The sequence below is a fragment of the Pezoporus occidentalis genome, unplaced genomic scaffold (genome assembly GCF_034315485.1).
Source record: "Pezoporus occidentalis ecotype Australia unplaced genomic scaffold, CSIRO_AGI_Poc_V1 ctg269, whole genome shotgun sequence".
NCBI lineage: Eukaryota > Metazoa > Chordata > Aves > Psittaciformes > Psittacidae > Pezoporus > Pezoporus occidentalis.
In genome coordinates, this window is record NW_026914600.1 from 489,914 (window position 1) to 507,237 (window position 17,324).

The window sequence follows — 17,324 nt, forward strand, 5'->3', positions numbered from 1 at the left end:
CAAGGTATCAGCTGCCTATTATCAGTGGATGAGTTAGTGTGTGCCTGCTATACTGGTCTGCAGTTGTGTATGCTGTTCATGAAGTATACCATTCACTTACTATAAAGATTATTATTCCTTCTTTTCTGTTTGTTTGGTTGGGTTTTTGTCCCTGTCATTTCAGGAAGTGTACTTCAAGAACCTTTCAAAGCAGAAACAAAAAGAAGTCATGGAGAAGAATGGAAACAACCACAAACTTCGTGTTTGTGTTGCAACTTGCAACCGTGCAGATTATTCCAAGTTGGCTCCCATTATGTTTGGTATTAAGGCAGAACCACAGTTCTTTGAGCTCGATGTTGTGGTGCTTGGTTCCCACCTGATTGATGATTATGGGTAAGGTGTATTTCTCCATCTCTGCTGATCTGTTTCTGGAATGTCAGCGATAACATAATGAACATTAGGTAACAAAGTCCTTGTTGTTACTAATGTACACAGCAAATTTTTTTCTTTTTTTTTCAGATTTTATTTTGCAGCTCCTTCTGAGATAGCATATTTATGATTTGGGTTTTTGTTTTTTTTTACCAATCTTGGTATTTTAGAAAATTTTGTGTAAATGCTGTAATTGAGATCTTCAGCAGGATCACAGACTATTTGAAGTGAGAAACCCAGCTTACGCAGATATCCTTGAGAATCTGATGATTATTGAATGAGGATGTGCTACAGTTCTTAATTTTCACAGGGAAAAGATAACCTTCAGTCATTTTAAGTTGCAGCTCTTCTTCTTTGCATTAGAGAAAGTACTTACATATTTCATATCCCAGGGGAATATTTTTAGTTTTTACTTCCAGGATTGTGGAGGAAGGAAAGGGTGGTTGTCTCTTTCTGACAAAATGAATAACTGATAGATACATTGGGTAGGGTTTTGCAGGAGAGTTTAGGGTCTTCTCCATAACGCCCTATTAAGTAGGCAGTTGGATCACCTGCCTGGGAGAATGGAATGTCTTGGTCCAAATCCCTTCTTTTGGAAGGACTTCCCACATTCCTGATGAATATCCCTGTATTTGCTGGGGAAAAGGCAGGAGGAACAACATACAAATTGTTGATTGTGGTGCGGTAGTTTGGTTCGTTTTGCTCAGGCTGCATTTACCAGTAAGTGGTATAGATTGGAAAATGCTTACTTTGCGATCAGACTTTAGGTTAAGGCTGGCAGCATATCAGCATTGTTGAATTTTTAGAAATATTATACACATCTTCAGTTGAAGACATTGTGGACTTTCCAATGAAAAATTTTGGCACTTCATAACGATTCATAGTATTCAAGGAATGTTTAAATTTTATCATTATGGAATGAAGCTAGTAGTATGTGTGGAAAATCTTTTTCCTTTAATTTTAAAGCCTGTTTCCTTTGAACTTAAGGCCTCTGTGCAGTGATTGCTTAAGTGTGTCTTCATATATCTGAAGTACAGATCTGAAAAATGGATGCTAGCTGCAGGATGTCTTCGTTGAACATACAGGCCTAGTATCTGTTGGGATTTATATGTTTGTCCAGCAAAGTCAATACACTGCTCAGGAGTCAACACACCTTTATTGAAAGGAAATCTTATGAAGTGCCAAAATTTCTCACTGGAAAGTCGAAAACATGTCTAACTGAAGATGAAATCATGCCATATCTATTATCTGAAATGCTCTGAAAACACATGAACAAAGAGTTTGATTTATGAACACATTCATCAAAGCTCCTCCTTAAGGGTGTCTAGAAGAACCGGATGTTTGGAATATAAGGGAACATACTCAAATATGTTCATATTTTAACATTCTATTAAAATCTTAAAAAACAGTTTCCTCAAGTGAAGGAGATGCAGTAAGTGGGCCCTTGTTCAAACCCAATACAACTATAATACACACTTATTTTGTCAAGCTGTGTTCCTGTAAAACCAAATTGTATTTACTCTAACCCTTTTCCTTTTCCCTTCAGTAATACCTATCGTATGATTGAACAAGATGACTTTGATATCCATACAAGACTGCACACCATTGTGAGAGGGGAGGATGAGGCAGCTATGGTGGAGTCAGTGGGACTTGCGTTAGTCAAGTTACCAGATGTCCTGAACCGCCTGAAGCCTGACATCATGATTGTTCATGGGGATAGATTTGATGCTTTGGCCCTGGCCACATCTGCAGCCCTGATGAATATTCGCATTCTTCACATTGAAGGTGGAGAAGTCAGTGGGACTATTGATGACTCAATTAGGCATGCTATAACCAAACTGGCCCACTACCATGTGTGCTGTACAAGAAGTGCAGAGCAGCATTTGATAGCCATGTGTGAAGACCATGACCGCATCCTTTTAGCAGGCTGTCCCTCATATGATAAGCTTCTCTCTGCAAAAAACAAGGACTGCATGAGTGTTATACGTATGTGGCTAGGTGAGCATACCACTCCTGTTTTTCATATGACTTTCAACACCAGACAAACTCAGTAACTAGGTTATGAGCTTGTTGACCAGTGGCTCTAAGAAAAGTACAGGGAAAAGGAGACTTTTTGCTAAGAAATTCAAGTTTGCTTAACTGGAGTTAAATATCAAACACCAACCTGATGCTTCTCAAAAAAAATAGTGTATTTATTAATAGTATCTAGTATTTCTTTCTTTCTACATTTTTGCTTGTTCTGTGTTCTACTGTCTATACCTGGAAAGCTACAAATCCATCCTGGTAAACACATCTGGTCCTTCTGCCACATCAGAAAATACAGTTCCTTAAATTGGTTATTTCTCTGAGCTGAACAATTTAAAACCGGAATGCTCTTGTCTGAACCATTATTTTGATGTAAAGGATGTATTTAAGTAGAATCAAAGCTGTTAAGGGCTAATTAAAAAAAATCAAGGGGAATTTATATTACAAACATTCTTTTGAGGAATGCGCTGCAACAGGACAACATGTGCCAAATGCTTTTCATGCTTCACTGACTTTAAATAATTGCTGTGGACAGCAGGGTTATGTGTTTTGTTTTATCTTTGACAAAAAAGTGGCCTGCATGGTACATTAACCTGTGTAGTTGGAAGCTGGAATGTTCTTAGGTCAGTAGGTGAATGTTTTTATCAAATGTACTAAATCAAGTACGACTGACTTTTTTAAAGCAATGGGGATGCAGTCTTTGAGGATGGACAACAGACAGAAAACCTGAGCAGCTTCAGAGGTTTCATGTTATTCCAGGTTATCACTGGTGTGAGAACAGGCTGTTGATCCTGTTACAGTCTTGCAGAACTTTAGATGTCAACCTGCAAGTTAAGAGTTTGTTGGGGTTTAGGTAGTGGTCTCTAAAGTTACAAGAGAGGCAAATACCAAGCTAGATCTTCCTGTTACCCTGTTGGGTTTTACTGTAGGATTAAAGTTTTTGCTAGATATCCCATTCAGTGCTTTGACTGATCAGGATTTCACAGCAGTAGTTTCAAAAGTATGTCCTCAGTTCCTCTTGCTATTCTGTGCCAATTAAAAAAAGTTTTCTTGGAATCCATTTGGACAGGTGAAGATGTCAAAACCAGAGATTATATAGTTGCTTTGCAACATCCTGTAACCACAGATATTAAACATTCCTTAAAGATGTTTGAGCTGACACTAGATGCACTCATCTCCTTCAACAAGAGAACACTTATTCTATTCCCTAATGTGGATGCAGGTGAGTAAAATACCTTCATGACAGAGAGACACATAACAGATTGTCTTTAAAGTATGAATTGGTTCTTACGGAGTGCTTTTATCCACAAGTTTCCAGCCAGATGAAAATAGCTGATGGTCTCTGCATCACATATGCATCTGCTGCAGCTCCATCTTCACATTGCTGAAGCATGTTGCACCTTTTCAGTGTGGGTAGGAAGATGAACAGAAACCATGTAGGAGCAATATTAATGCCTCTTAACTAAAAACCACCAACAGATTTTTGCAGTGTATTTTGGGATCTAACCTGGGCTTGCATGCCCAACTCTGCAACATACACTGTGAGGATAAAAAGAGAACAAAACCAAATGAGAGCTGGTAGCTCCATGAACTGCTGTGAGCTCCTTTGCATGTTTGGACTTTAATCAGTTAAAGATAGAACTTGAATCATTCATTCTACCTCTTGCTTTTCTGTAGGAAGCAAAGAGATGGTTCGGGTGATGAGGAAGAAGGGCATTGAACATCATCCCAATTTTCGGGCAGTAAAGCATGTCCCATTTGACCAGTTCATTCAGCTGGTTGCTCACGCTGGTTGTATGATTGGTAACAGCAGTTGTGGTGTCAGAGAAGTGGGAGCATTTGGTACACCTGTCATCAACCTGGGGACACGTCAGACAGGGAGAGAAACAGGTACCTGTTCGCTTGATGACTTTAATTTCCTCATGGTTCTGAGGTTTTTTCTTCCACAGGATAAAGTCAAGTGAATGCTTGACAGAGGCCATCTTGCAGTATCAGTGCAGCATAATTTTTGACCCATTTTAAAACTTCACTGGCTATTCCTGTATGCTAGTGCTGCTTGTGTGTTTTACCTAAGATAATGAGGCTTTTGTCTACAGACAAGTTAAAATCTGCATTGGATTCCATTTAGCAGAAAAGGCAACTAATTGTTTTACCTTATAGCTAGTTTGCTGTGTGACGTGTATAAAGATTGTGAATTTTTCACCACTTCAGGAAGTGACTGTATTGTGATATTTCACAGATATGACACAAATAGCCAGTTACCCTGTTTTTATTTGTGTGTTTTTAATTTAATAATAGAATTCTGTTGAAGGCTAATATTCTACTCTACTGTGTTGTAATGCATGACAACATGTCATAGGTGTCACCTATTGCTTCACTGGGAGCTAGGGGAGGCCTGTAACCAAGGAAGAGCCATGTTGATCTAGCTGCAGTCTTCCCTGCTCAGGAGAAATAAAAATAGTTCTTAAATTCTAAAGCAGTTCTTATCCCATACTGTAGTTTGAGGATCTGATATGTCCTATTATGTCTACTTTTGTCATTAGGTGAAAACGTTCTTCATGTTCGTGACGCTGACACACAGGATAAGATTCTGCATGCTCTGCAGCTGCAGTTTGGTAAACAGTACCCATGGTAAGTACATTCATCTTGCTTCATTGGAGGGGATGTTAAAGCAGGAGGGTAGAAGGCTTTTAGTCCTGAGGTGGTTCACTGTATTTGGTCAGAGTGCTTTTAATGCATTAATCTGAGGTTACAGTTTTTCATTTCACATACCTCATTCAGAATTACAGAGCAATGTCTGGTATGCATATTAGTATTTGTAGAGCAAAATGTAACTAGTAATGCTTTGATAAAACTAGTAATTTAACATCCAACAGAAAGTCAAGAGAACAAAATTCATGTGTTAGCTTAGACTAGGATGGTTAAGAGACCTCATTCCATCAGAGCACCATGGGGACAACGCCCTGTCTGCCTATCTCTGATTTGTGCCTGAGAGACACATGGTTTTATAGGTGGGTTGATCTCAGGGATGATACACAGAGAGTCCTGAGTACAAGCTTCCAGGAGAGCTGCAGGACTGTAGCAAGATGCTTTCCACTGTTCTTCAGCCTTACAATATTAACCCTCAGTTCTTTAACACAGAAGTTCTTGAAAACTTCAGGACATAATATCAGTCTAGTTAAGGACAAGATTCAAAAAGTATATTCCTTAAGAATCTCAGTAGAGCAATAAAACTGAATTCTGTAATACCAAATGTTTGACACCATGTATGATGGTATGTTAAAACAAGACTTACATGTTGAAACCTGACATGACTGTACAGTGTAGTATTATGTAGTTATCTCCTGTGTCATAAGTACTACTTATTTGGACTTGTAGCACAAATGTAAACTTCCTGTAATTTTAGAGCTTTACTATATGGGTCCTTTCATTAAACTCTTAATATTATTCTTTTTTGGCATCATTAACTTTCCAATTTTCTACATTCCCTGTGTTGTATTCCAAAATGGAGCTAATACCAAACTTGCACTATCTGTTGTATGATATTCAAACTGACACTGTCTGCCATATTCCATGACAGTCACTAGTAGTTTGAACTGCACTATTGTTATAATAGCCATATCATACTTTTGTAATGATACAGTGTTGCAGCCGTCTGTCATATCAAGAACTTTATATAGATTGGAGTGTTATTTCCAATTTAATTGAATTTTTTTTTTTATATTATAGCTCAAAAATATATGGAGATGGTAATGCTGTTCCAAGGATTTTGAAGTTCCTTAAATCTATCAATCTCAAAGAGCCATTGCAAAAGAAATTCTGTTTTCCTCCTGTCAAAGATAATATCTCTCAAGATATTGACCATATTCTAGAGACACAAAGTGCTCTGGCTGTGGATCTAGGTGGAACAAATCTCCGAGTAGCAATTGTCAGTATGAAGGTAAATGTCCTGTTGTGCTTTTAGACATTCTGCAAACTCCACTGGGCTTTGTGGTTCTGTCCTGCAGTGGTTATAGGGGTTTACGATGCAAAAGAGCTCCAAAACAAACCAGTCCTATTGGCTTTTGCTTTTGAAGGATAATATGGATTTTTCCCTCTGCTGTACAATTGGTTGCACCTTTCATACAGTCTCAATACAAGTTGCCTGCTGGTTTACTCTTTAAGACTGCTGTTAAACTAGCAAAGCCCTCCCTCTGCCGGGAGTCATTCAGACCTCAGATGATAGGGCCACTTTCATATGTGTTGGTTCCCCACAAAAGGTGACTTAGTCACCTTGCACATTTTTACATGTCAAGTGAAAAAGGGAGAGGCTCCAAGAGCAGTCTTTTTACTTCCCCATTGCCTTACATGGCCAGGTAATGGGCACACAGAACCGATCTGAGCAACAGCCAGCATTTAGCAAAGCTGAGGGAAAGTAGGTGGGTTCAGGAGAACAGAGCTTTGCATCTCTTCTACCAAGAGAAGAACAGCCAGAGATCAAAAATTCTGAGTATATTCCTGCTTAGAAATACAGTCAGTAACAGTACCGAGCCTCAGCTGGAACAGTGGTCACTATAATGCATCACACCCCAGAGATGTAGCTCACTTGGAGAGAGAATCGGGAGGAAAACCAGTAATAACTATTACAAACATGGAAAACAGGGAACAGTTGAAGAAACTAGAATTGCTTAGAGAAAACTGACAGGGGGAAGAAAAAGTAGCCTTCAGAATGTAAAAGCCTCTTCAATGAAGAGAAAAATCAGATTCATGTGTGCATGAACAAGCAGTAAAGTATAAAAACAGTGGAACAAAAAATTATTTAAAACTTTTTCTTACTATCTAGATTAGCTGTAAATGCAAGAAAAGGCTGGAACAGATAGTCTGGAAGGATATGATGTTTTCATTGCTGAAATGATACGAAAACATTTAAAAAGGTCTCAAAACCAGCTGAATTTTAGGTTTTTGATCTGCACTGGGAAACAGTGGTGAATTTTGAGTTGTTTGATGCTCTTCTAAAAATCCTGTCAGGGGTTGGCTGTTTGGTTGTTTTTTTTTTAAATCAGAGTGAGAAGGGTCAGACTTTCATAATAAAATTCACACAACAGATGTAAGCATTTAACAGGAAATGGCAGAGTTGAAGGTGTATTTCTTTTTGTGAAGAAAAAAATTAGTTTCTCCTTTTAAAAGCTGTTGTCTGCTGATAATGTTTGCTGCAGCCTTGTCTTCCAGAATAATTTCCTCTTGATTCCTCTCACCCTCCAAAACAAAAGTGAAGAGGAAACATAAACATAAAAAGTCCTCAGTCCAAACCATTCTATTATGGTGCTGAGATGGTGGGATCTAATTCTCAAACCACTGACATCTTGGAATTTTCTGTTTTGTCAACAATGATTCAGGCATGCTGCACATAAACTTTTGTTACGCCTCTTTGCTTAGTTGTATTAATAAACTGCTGTTCACATAGATACACTGTAAAGTACAAGGGATGTAATAGGGAGAATATTATTGCTAAGCAGCGCATTTTCTGCAGTTTCCTGGCCTAATCCTGTAATGTTCACATTATGTTAAAAATAGTTACTTACTACCCATGGATTCGGGCATCATAATGAATGCTTTCATAACCACCATAAGACTCCAGAGGTTGAAAATAATCCTTTCCTCCTGGACCCTCCCTCCCCTGTACAACATACATCATAGGAGATGCAATTCCAGAAACACTTCCAGTGACTCAAAAGTGTAATTGCTGGGAAGAAAAGTTATTTCTGAACAGATAGGAAATGTGGCATTGAAATGTCTAGCATTTCTGTCTGTCTGACTCTCTCCTGCTGGTAAAAGATTAGTGTCTGTGACGCATGCAAAACCTTCATGTAGTCAGATTGGAAACATTTTATTCTTCAAGTACTATGGGATTTCTGTCCTTCTTAGCAATTGCTGCTCTCTCCCTCTTTTTTCCTTTTTTTAATACTTTAATGTTGAGCTTACTTGCATTGCTATATCATGGTTTACTCCTAATAACCAGTTTCAGTAGCTCCTGTGTTTGCTTACACAATCCACGTGTTACTTCCAATATCTGTTGTATTTCAGACAGGATGTTGATCACAGTAGCAGAATGTAATGTCTGATCTTGCAGATTTGTCCCTCAAGAGTTGTCACGAATCTTGCACAGACGGCCTGTAAGACCAAGATCTAAGGCATGCAGCTCTATTATTTTTTCAAAGAGACAAGTTATGACTGTTTATTTTCAAGTTCACCTCTAGTTTAAAGTGAAGTTTCATCATGAAGTACATTTCTGTGGGGTACTGTCCTGGGTTCAGCAGTTGTTTTTAATTTCTAGGGTGAAATAGTTAAGAAGTATACTCAGCTTAACCCTAAAACTTATGAGGACAGACTGGAATTGATTCTAAAGATGTGTGTGGAGGCTGCGTCAGAGGCAGTAAATGTGAACTGCAGAATTTTGGGAGTAGGTAAGTTAACAAACATTAACTTTGTCTTTTCATCCAGGTTTTTCAACACAAAATCAAATTGCTACTGGTTAATTTAAAACACCTTTCTGAAACAGATTTTGTCTATTTTAAGCTCTTAAATTATATTCTTCACACACAAACCTTTTTAAGTGAAAAATGTGAAAATGAGAGGCTGACTGCAAAGACTGAAGTCGTTCCAGTCCGTAACAGCAATGAAAGCAATCTGAGTTATATCTAAACTATATCTAAAATGTGTGATGTATAGACTTTGTGTAGATTTTCCCTGCAGTCTCAGAATTATGAATCAGATATTTAGCATATATTGAAAAGCTCTTGAAACAAATGCAGCTGAATCCTCTACCGCCTGTGAGCCTTTCCTCATGGCCAGGATCAGATGCAGCAGAAGTCTCAGAGAGCACATGAAAAAGGCTAAAAACTTAGATTAAATCTGCAGCTAACAAAGACAAAAGCAGATTTTCTGTTGATTTCAAGTTTACTTACACTGTAGTATAGTTCCAAGTTAAACTTTGTTTTTATACCAGGCAGGAATCAGTTTAATGATGATGGGGGCTTTGGTCTTAGATACTACAGTATATTAATGTGACCATGATTTTTAAAAAGGACATAAAATCCTCATTTTAGCTAAGAAATGCTCCAAAAGAGAAGTAGTTTGCTCCAGACGAAAGCTTGCTCAAATCACATAGTATGAAGAAAAGTTAATCTGAACTTCTATTAAAAGTATTTTTTCAAAACAGTGTTAAGTACGCAAAGCTGTAAGGAGATATAAGTCAGCCCTTCAAACCAAATCCTCCAGATTACCCAGTGGGTAATACACGACTTAACCACCCTGATTATTTTGTTGTGTCCTAATGCTAAATCTAAAACCTCACAGTCACTGTGGAAAAGATGGTGATCTTTGCAGTGCTCTACTATTGGAGATACCAAAGAAAATTTTACAGTCAGCTACACTTATTAGGGTAATGAAACAGTAAACTGGTTTACAGAGGTTTACATGTTGGGGAAAAAAACTTGCATTTTGTTTGTCATTTTATGGAAATTACAGTCCTATTTATTCTTCAGTGCCCTTCCTTCTGCAGTTCATTGCTTACAGTTCAATTACTGACTTATGAGGGGAAAAGTTGTACCACAGAATAAAAATTTTCTCACCTGGATATTTCTATTAGCTGTTCTTTGCCACATGCAGACTCATAGTTTGAATCAGAATACTAGCTGAAATTGAAAGTTCTCTTTAAAGAATGGCATGTAATTCGTATGGGAATAATTAATGTATTAGATTCTAGTCATTTCCTTAAGATTAATAATCATAGAAAGGAGAGTTCCCATAACTTTGGAGGAATTTTTGCAAGACCGAGCAGAAGGGCTGGGGTTAATCACAGACTTTATCAGTAACACTGGATTTCTTCCAGCTGTTATAGGTTAAGGGTAGAAGTAATAGCCATTGGAAATGAAGAAGCAGGAAGAGCTAGCAGAAACCAGTGGAAAAAAAAGTGTTTTCCTCCATTTAGTCCTATAAACTGCTGTCTGCACTCAAAATACTGTGTACAGGAGCATAACTTTGATTGAAGAACTCCCACTAATACAAAACAGGTTTGCAGGGTGGTTAAAAATTAGGACTCTGGAAAAATCATAATTTTCAACATCTTTTTGTCACGATCATCAGATAAGTTTAGATTGCAATAGCTGTGCAGTTAGTTTTAATTTTGTTACATTTGTGGGTTGTTTTTTTTTTCCACACAAATAATTTATATTAAAAACAGCTTTCTGAAAATGGGGGAAATTAAAGACTATCAGGCAAAATAAACTAGCAGCTGTTACTGATGTTTTGGGGTTTTTTTTGTTGTTTTTCTTTTTACTTTTATAAAACAAAGGAGACCCAGATCTATACATAAACGATACAAGTACTTAGGAGAGCTATATCTTATATATATATATATATATATATATATATAATATAGCTATTATTTGCTATATTAGGCAGTATTTAAGTTACCTTTCTGGAGGTGATAGTAGAGAAAAGAGGATGAAGAGATAACTTCTGCTTGTTCCTATAGCTGTTTACATCAATTACAGAATCATGGCATTTAGACATGTTCTACTAAGCTATTGCTGAGTTAGCAACTAAGTATTAAATGTTTTGTTGCAATAAACATTTGGTTAGTAAAATCCTAGGGAGACCTTCACAGATTGATATTGTGAATGTCATTTCTTTTAGGTACTTGCTGACAAGTTCTCAGATGGCTTGTTCTTTACAAAGTGAGATTTTTGGGAGGGTAAAGACACCATCCACCCCCACCCCCACCCCCCCAAGCTTTAATATTCAATTCAGCTTTTGTGGCTGCTATTACAATATTAACCCTGGGACTCTTTGGTTTTGTCTGAGCATCTTTAGATAAGGGACACAATTATATAATCTCTGTACAAGAATAATACATAAAATGTTCAAACTTTTTTGTCCAGAACTAAATACCTCCATAATAGAGTGGCTTTTTGAAACGTCCTGACAGAGTCCATTAACTTTGGAAGCATCTCCAGCCAGAGAAAGCTGGTTTGGCTAATAATGCCTATTACTAACTATTATCCTGTTCAGTACAGTACTGAAAAGCAGTGTATTTTTTCAGTAGAAATCACTACTCCAAGTCCAGCTATTATTTTTAGTCATTCCAAATCTTGAGATTTACAGGAAATTTCAGGACAATTCTACTGTTCCAGGGTTTGAACAATTTATTTTGTACAGTTTTTGTATGCCTTTCATACATGACTAAAAAGAAACACAAGTATTATGTGATTTGCTGCAATCTTGCCTGAAGTAGGAACATTAACTCCCTGACTAACACTAACCATTACCTATCTAGTTAGTCTTAAGATAATGGGTGAATTGTGATTCGCGCAATGGAGTTCTACAAATTACTTTTATATGCCAGAAATTGCACTGACTTAGAAATTTTTATTTTCACAATCTGCTTCAAAGCCTTATATTAGAAATACAAATAATTGTCATTGAAGAGAAAAACATTTATATAAGTGTAATGCAGACTTAATTTTTGTATCTGGTATTTCTGGGACTTAGGTATTTCCACAGGTGGACGGGTAAACCCCCGAGAAGGAATTGTGCTCCATTCTACAAAACTCATTCAGGAGTGGAGCTCTGTGGATCTTAGAACTCCAATATCTGATGCTCTGCACCTGCCAGTCTGGGTGGACAATGATGGAAACTGTGCTGCTCTAGCAGAAAGGAAATTTGGTCATGGAAAAGGAATAGAAAATTTTGTAACACTCATTACTGGTACAGGTGGGTATGTTGTTATAGTCACTCAGGGGCTCAGCTGACCTTAAAAGCACAACCACCACCACTCTGCTAGGAAAATATTATTAGGTTCTTAATATTAGTTTCTTAAACCAAAAATCCTTTTGCCACTATATCTATTTGTTTCTTTTAGGGTACTTTTTAATATATTCAGGGAAGTGAAACTTTTTGCATAGTATAAGCTTCTTGATAAAAGAAGTTACGATGACACAGCTGTGCAGGCTAAGCATCTTTTCAAAATTGGGGAAATCTGAGCAACTTTAGCTGGAATAACTTTGGTTTTTTTTCAGCGTTACACCTTAGTTCTCTTCCAGCTGCAGGGACACAAGTCAGCTCAGGATGTATATTTAGGAGATGAGCTGAATATAAGATATGCTTATTATAGCTCAAATGCAAATGGGGGGTAACTTTTATTATTTGTTAAGTATATGAATCCACCCACGGTTTGGGAAGGGGCAGCAGAGGATTGCAGATTTAAGTGTCCTGGCTTTTTAGCACACAGGTTTAGCTGTCTAAATACATCATTAAAACATCTTCTCTGAAATGCAAAATTGTAAGGCCATTTGAAAGGTTAGTTTTGTGCATAGAAAGCATGACTCACAAGCTTGAAAGAGCTGTCAGTACCATCCATATGCTTCTTAAGAAAGGAGCTTTATATAACCATTCTAATATCCATGTGAATATGAAGGAGCTGTGAGTATGGTTATCAGGTGTGTCAAACAGAGAAGAGTTCTTCAATAACCGTAATTTTCAGTTTCCAGTGCAGAAGACCACAGATGCACATATTTTATCTTGGCTGTATTAGAATAAGCAAATATCAGTCTACTGCAGAATTGGGACCTTTAAAACCTGTTTGATTTCTGTATTATTTTTTTTTTCCTAATCTTTGCAGGAATTGGAGGTGGAATCATTCATCAACACGAATTGATCCATGGCAGTTCTTTCTGTGCTGCTGAGCTTGGGCATATTGTTGTATCTTTAGATGGACCAGAGTGCCTGTGTGGTAGCCAAGGATGTATAGAAGCATATGCCTCTGGGATAGCATTACAGAGAGAAGCTAAGAAACTGCATGATGGTATATGTGTACTTTATTTCTGAAAACATGATTGCTAAATTTCAGCATAAAAAGACATTTGCAAAGATAACATTAAGCAAAAAAGACTTGCCATCTTTTTGTAGGAGGAGTAGAGTCAACCAGACAGGGTTCCTCCTATGGCCACCCAGGAGGCACCACAACCTGCATAGCACAATGGAGTTCTTTTTCAGTAGTGGCAATACCCAGGCAAACCACTGTCTCAAAGTTAACAGAAGCAAGTAGCAGACTTTAGTCTCTCCCTTTTAAGCATGCTGTGAGGTAATCTGACAGGCATTCTGTGAGGTTTGGTTTCACAGTGATTGTCTTTCAGCAGTGACTTCTTAGTCTTTGAGAACATTTATATTTTATTTTACAAACCTTTGGGGATGACAAGACTAGTGAAATACCATACTGTAACTGTTTGAATTTGATGCCCTGCTTCTGCAAGCAGTTCCCTGACTAACACAGCTGTGACCACTTCACCTAAACTCAGGGTAGGACAGATTGGTGAGGATTCAGACTTCAATATGCAAGTAAAAGAGATGCAAAGATCTTAGGTGCTTGTTTGTCACCCTACACTTCTTGACTTCTTGACATGTTTTTCTCTTGGCTTTCTCTTCTCTTCAAACAGAGGATCTGCTTTTAGTAGAAGGAATGTCAATGAAGACGGAGGAGGTTGTTAGTGCTGCACATCTCATTCAAGCAGCTAAACTGGGGAACTCAAAAGCAGACAGCATTCTCAGAACAGGTGAGAACACAGCCCAAAGGGTGGAACCTTCCCATTACTGTATTTTCATGAATATGGAAATGGTAATGACCTGTAACGCTACAAACACAACTCTACATATTGAAGGCGTTGCTATAAAAAAATTAATAATGGCAGTGAAATGTTAAATATAAAAACTGAATAAATTGTGAGCAGAAGTGTGTATTAAAAGTCTTTGTTCAATTAGAAGATGAAAAGTTTCTGCAAAGGTCAACAAATCATTTTGGAAAATCTGAGGACATTTCTTTGTAGGGAGGTGAACGGCTAGTCTGAGCAAGCAAAGACAATTTACATGCTATTTTGCATGGGATAGTTTACTGTTTTACTAGCTTTAAAGACAAGCCTCTTCCTCATACGTAGCTGATAGCATTAAGATGGTAATGCCTTCCTATTTTCTCTTAGCTTACAAGTTTGTGGTAATGATTTGCTTTGCCTTTCACATCCGTATCATTGGATAATGCATTATTGTGCAATAAGATTGCCTTTTTTATCTTTTACTTTTGGAAGAAAAGTTAATGGCAAACTCATACTGTCTGATACTATAAGCTCAAAACTAACTGCCATATGAAATAGAACACTTTCCTGACAGTGTCATTTGCTGCTACCACACCTGTTTCAACTACTGATACCTGGACTGCTTTGAGTATTCTACTCAATTTCTCTTTTATCTTTTCAGCTGGGACAGCATTAGGCCTTGGAGTTGTGAACATTCTGCACACCATGAACCCATCTCTTGTGATCCTTTCTGGAGTTCTAGCTAGCCACTATGTTAATGCTGTCAAAGACGTGATAAATCAACAGGCTCTGTCCTCTGTTAAAACTGTGGATGTGGTGGTCTCAAATCTAGCAGATCCTGCTCTTCTTGGGGCTGCTAGCCTGGTACTGGATTATACTACACGTAGAATATACTAGGTACCTGGAAGAATGACGGAAATGGTCTATTCAGATTCCTAAGGGGGGAATACTTTGCCCCAAATTTTTCTTTGATGAGAGCAGCTACTGGTTCAGAGTAGTGTTCTGAATAGTTAACTGACTACTTCAGCATTTCCTATTTGAGGTATTACGTTTTTGTATTCTGCCTAAAGTTTACCTGAATTCATAGGAACTGATGTACAATTCTGTTGTTTTTAATCTTAAACCCTTTCTGGGGGTGAGACCGTATGTTGCTTTTAAGTGTAGCTGAATTATTTATGAGAGTATCTTGATGTACGGTGGGGAATGTTGGTATGGTGTGTCTAACTACAGCTGACACTTGGGGATCCATATCTGATTTTCCACCTATGTGAAATGAGAAGGATACAACGTGACCAGCTTTTCAGTTTTCAGGCTTCCACCCACAAAGTAAACACAGTGTAGTCACCAGTAGCAGGTAATAGTTTCAGCAGTGGATGGAAACAAGGAAAGTTGCCTCTACAATCAGAAAAGCTGCGTCCAGAAATTGTGGTTCATTAAGGAGCTGGCAGAGGCAGTTATTTATTTTTATTGCATAATTTTTAGAGGGCAGAGGCCCATTTTGGAGTCTTTGCACATGAAGGAAAAACACCATGGTCTACAGAGCTTACAGCCTGCAGAGTAGTCCAACCACACTGACCAGTGTAGCAGTGAGCATCTTTGTCCTCCAGCTATGGCCAGCAGTAAATTATCTCAATATTATTGTTTAGGATTTCCTCAAGGGACTCAGCCTAATACTTTGGCAAATGAGCAGAAAGGGTACTTTTTATTCTGTGGCAGCCTATTAGCTGTATTTCAGCTCTGTCTCGCATCTGATCATGAAGACTCTACTTTTCAAGAAAACTCTTTCAGTGCAGAGTGACACAGGGCCTCTCCTCAGCAGCTCTGGTGACTGGAGGTACGCTGTTCTTGTCCTGCATTCACCATCAGCTCACAGGATGGAAAGTCAAATCTGAGCCTCATACTCACCTTCAAGACATTGGGAAGCCTGGGAGCAAAGTTTCTGAAATGCCAATGAAGGTTTGCCTAGCTCAACCACAGTCCTCCTTGATATATGGCTGTCTTTATTCAGCTGCTTTTCAGCACACTTCCAAGATACAGTAGTAATAACTAATTGAAACAAGGAGAAATTGGAAAACAGACCCATCTAGCTAATCGGCCATCCCAGAAAAAAGGTACCTGTGGAGAACAGTCACAAGACCATCCTCTCTTCTGCATTTAATGGTCTGTTTTGACATCTGACTCAGCCACCAGTGATATTCTCAGAAGCTAGTACTAGTACTTTAGGGGAATTAGAAGGGGCTCTTTCCACACTCAGACTTCTTCTGCAACTATAATGAAACAGTTTTCTGCAACCACTGCCCTCTGCTGCACAATAATCTTGGCCTGAGTAGCTGTTAGTGGTAAACGACTCCAGTGGCTAATTCTGGGATATAATCTACACAAGTTGCCTTCACTTAATCCTCTCTTACACAAGGAATGCTTACTGAGAACTCACATTTTTACAGCTGATTTTAGAACCGCTGGATCTCCTTGATGTTTCCAGGAATAACACTGCAGCCTCTATATCATAGTTTTTCTCAGAATCAGCAAATACTGGCTCTTAACCATTTGCAAAGTTGTAGTAGGCTTTGTGGCACCAGGGGTTCTTACTTCTTTCCCCTCTTTGTCTTGGTTTACTTGGTGATTCCCACTGACTTCAGTACCAGAACGGTAGCTCCTTAAGTGGGTCAAGGAGAAATAGCCTCTAGCATCACAAGTAATCCTGAATAAAAATGGGACCAGACTTTTCCTTTCGAGACCTCATGAAGTTCTGTATTTTTCCTGTCTCTACTTCAGATAAGTTTTTCCTTAGAAGCTGAAGGGAGGGTGCAGAGACTAAAACACATCTGAAAAGTTTTTCTGTAAACACCTTTAATGTTTTGTGTTGTTAAGAAACTGGTTCTTTAAATGCATTTGAAAACATTTTTATCAACTGGACAAGAAGCTGCTGCATATGTGCATGTGGTACAGAAGTCCTTGCAGTTTTCCCTGAGAAGTTTGTGGGTTTATAAAATCAGAAGGAATTAAAAAATCATATTTAATAGCATAAAAGTGCTTTTACTTGGTTTTCCTTCCTTCCCTGTTCAGAAACCTCCCTTACACTTCAGGGGCTTTAATGTGGACCAGAGGTTTGAGGGACGTGAGGTCCCAATGGTATCTGTCCAACCCCAGGGGAAGTGAACATCAGATGCTCACAGAACATCTGCAGGACTGTGTGATCCCTGTTCACTTGTTCCTGGCACTGTCTCCTTTGGAACAGCCCATACCATGGAAGTCATAACTCCAGTG

General features: G+C 38.2%; 1 protein-coding gene across 2 annotated transcripts in view; it reads left to right on the top strand.

Moving 5' to 3' along the window:
* GNE (glucosamine (UDP-N-acetyl)-2-epimerase/N-acetylmannosamine kinase) overlaps window positions 1-17,087 on the top strand; it is a 28,900-nt gene extending 11,813 nt beyond the window's left edge. For both annotated transcript variants that reach the window (XM_062624527.1, XM_062624528.1), the window contains exons 2-12: window positions 164-372; window positions 1,955-2,406; window positions 3,503-3,655; window positions 4,111-4,323; window positions 4,977-5,064; window positions 6,163-6,373; window positions 8,747-8,876; window positions 11,965-12,186; window positions 13,094-13,276; window positions 13,908-14,024; window positions 14,719-17,087. In XM_062624527.1, the coding sequence (XP_062480511.1) occupies window positions 164-372; window positions 1,955-2,406; window positions 3,503-3,655; window positions 4,111-4,323; window positions 4,977-5,064; window positions 6,163-6,373; window positions 8,747-8,876; window positions 11,965-12,186; window positions 13,094-13,276; window positions 13,908-14,024; window positions 14,719-14,954 (2,214 nt within the window). In that variant the 3' untranslated portion in view covers window positions 14,955-17,087. The remainder of the gene's footprint in view (window positions 1-163; window positions 373-1,954; window positions 2,407-3,502; window positions 3,656-4,110; window positions 4,324-4,976; window positions 5,065-6,162; window positions 6,374-8,746; window positions 8,877-11,964; window positions 12,187-13,093; window positions 13,277-13,907; window positions 14,025-14,718) is intronic.
* The last annotated feature ends 237 nt before the right edge of the window (window positions 17,088-17,324 follow it).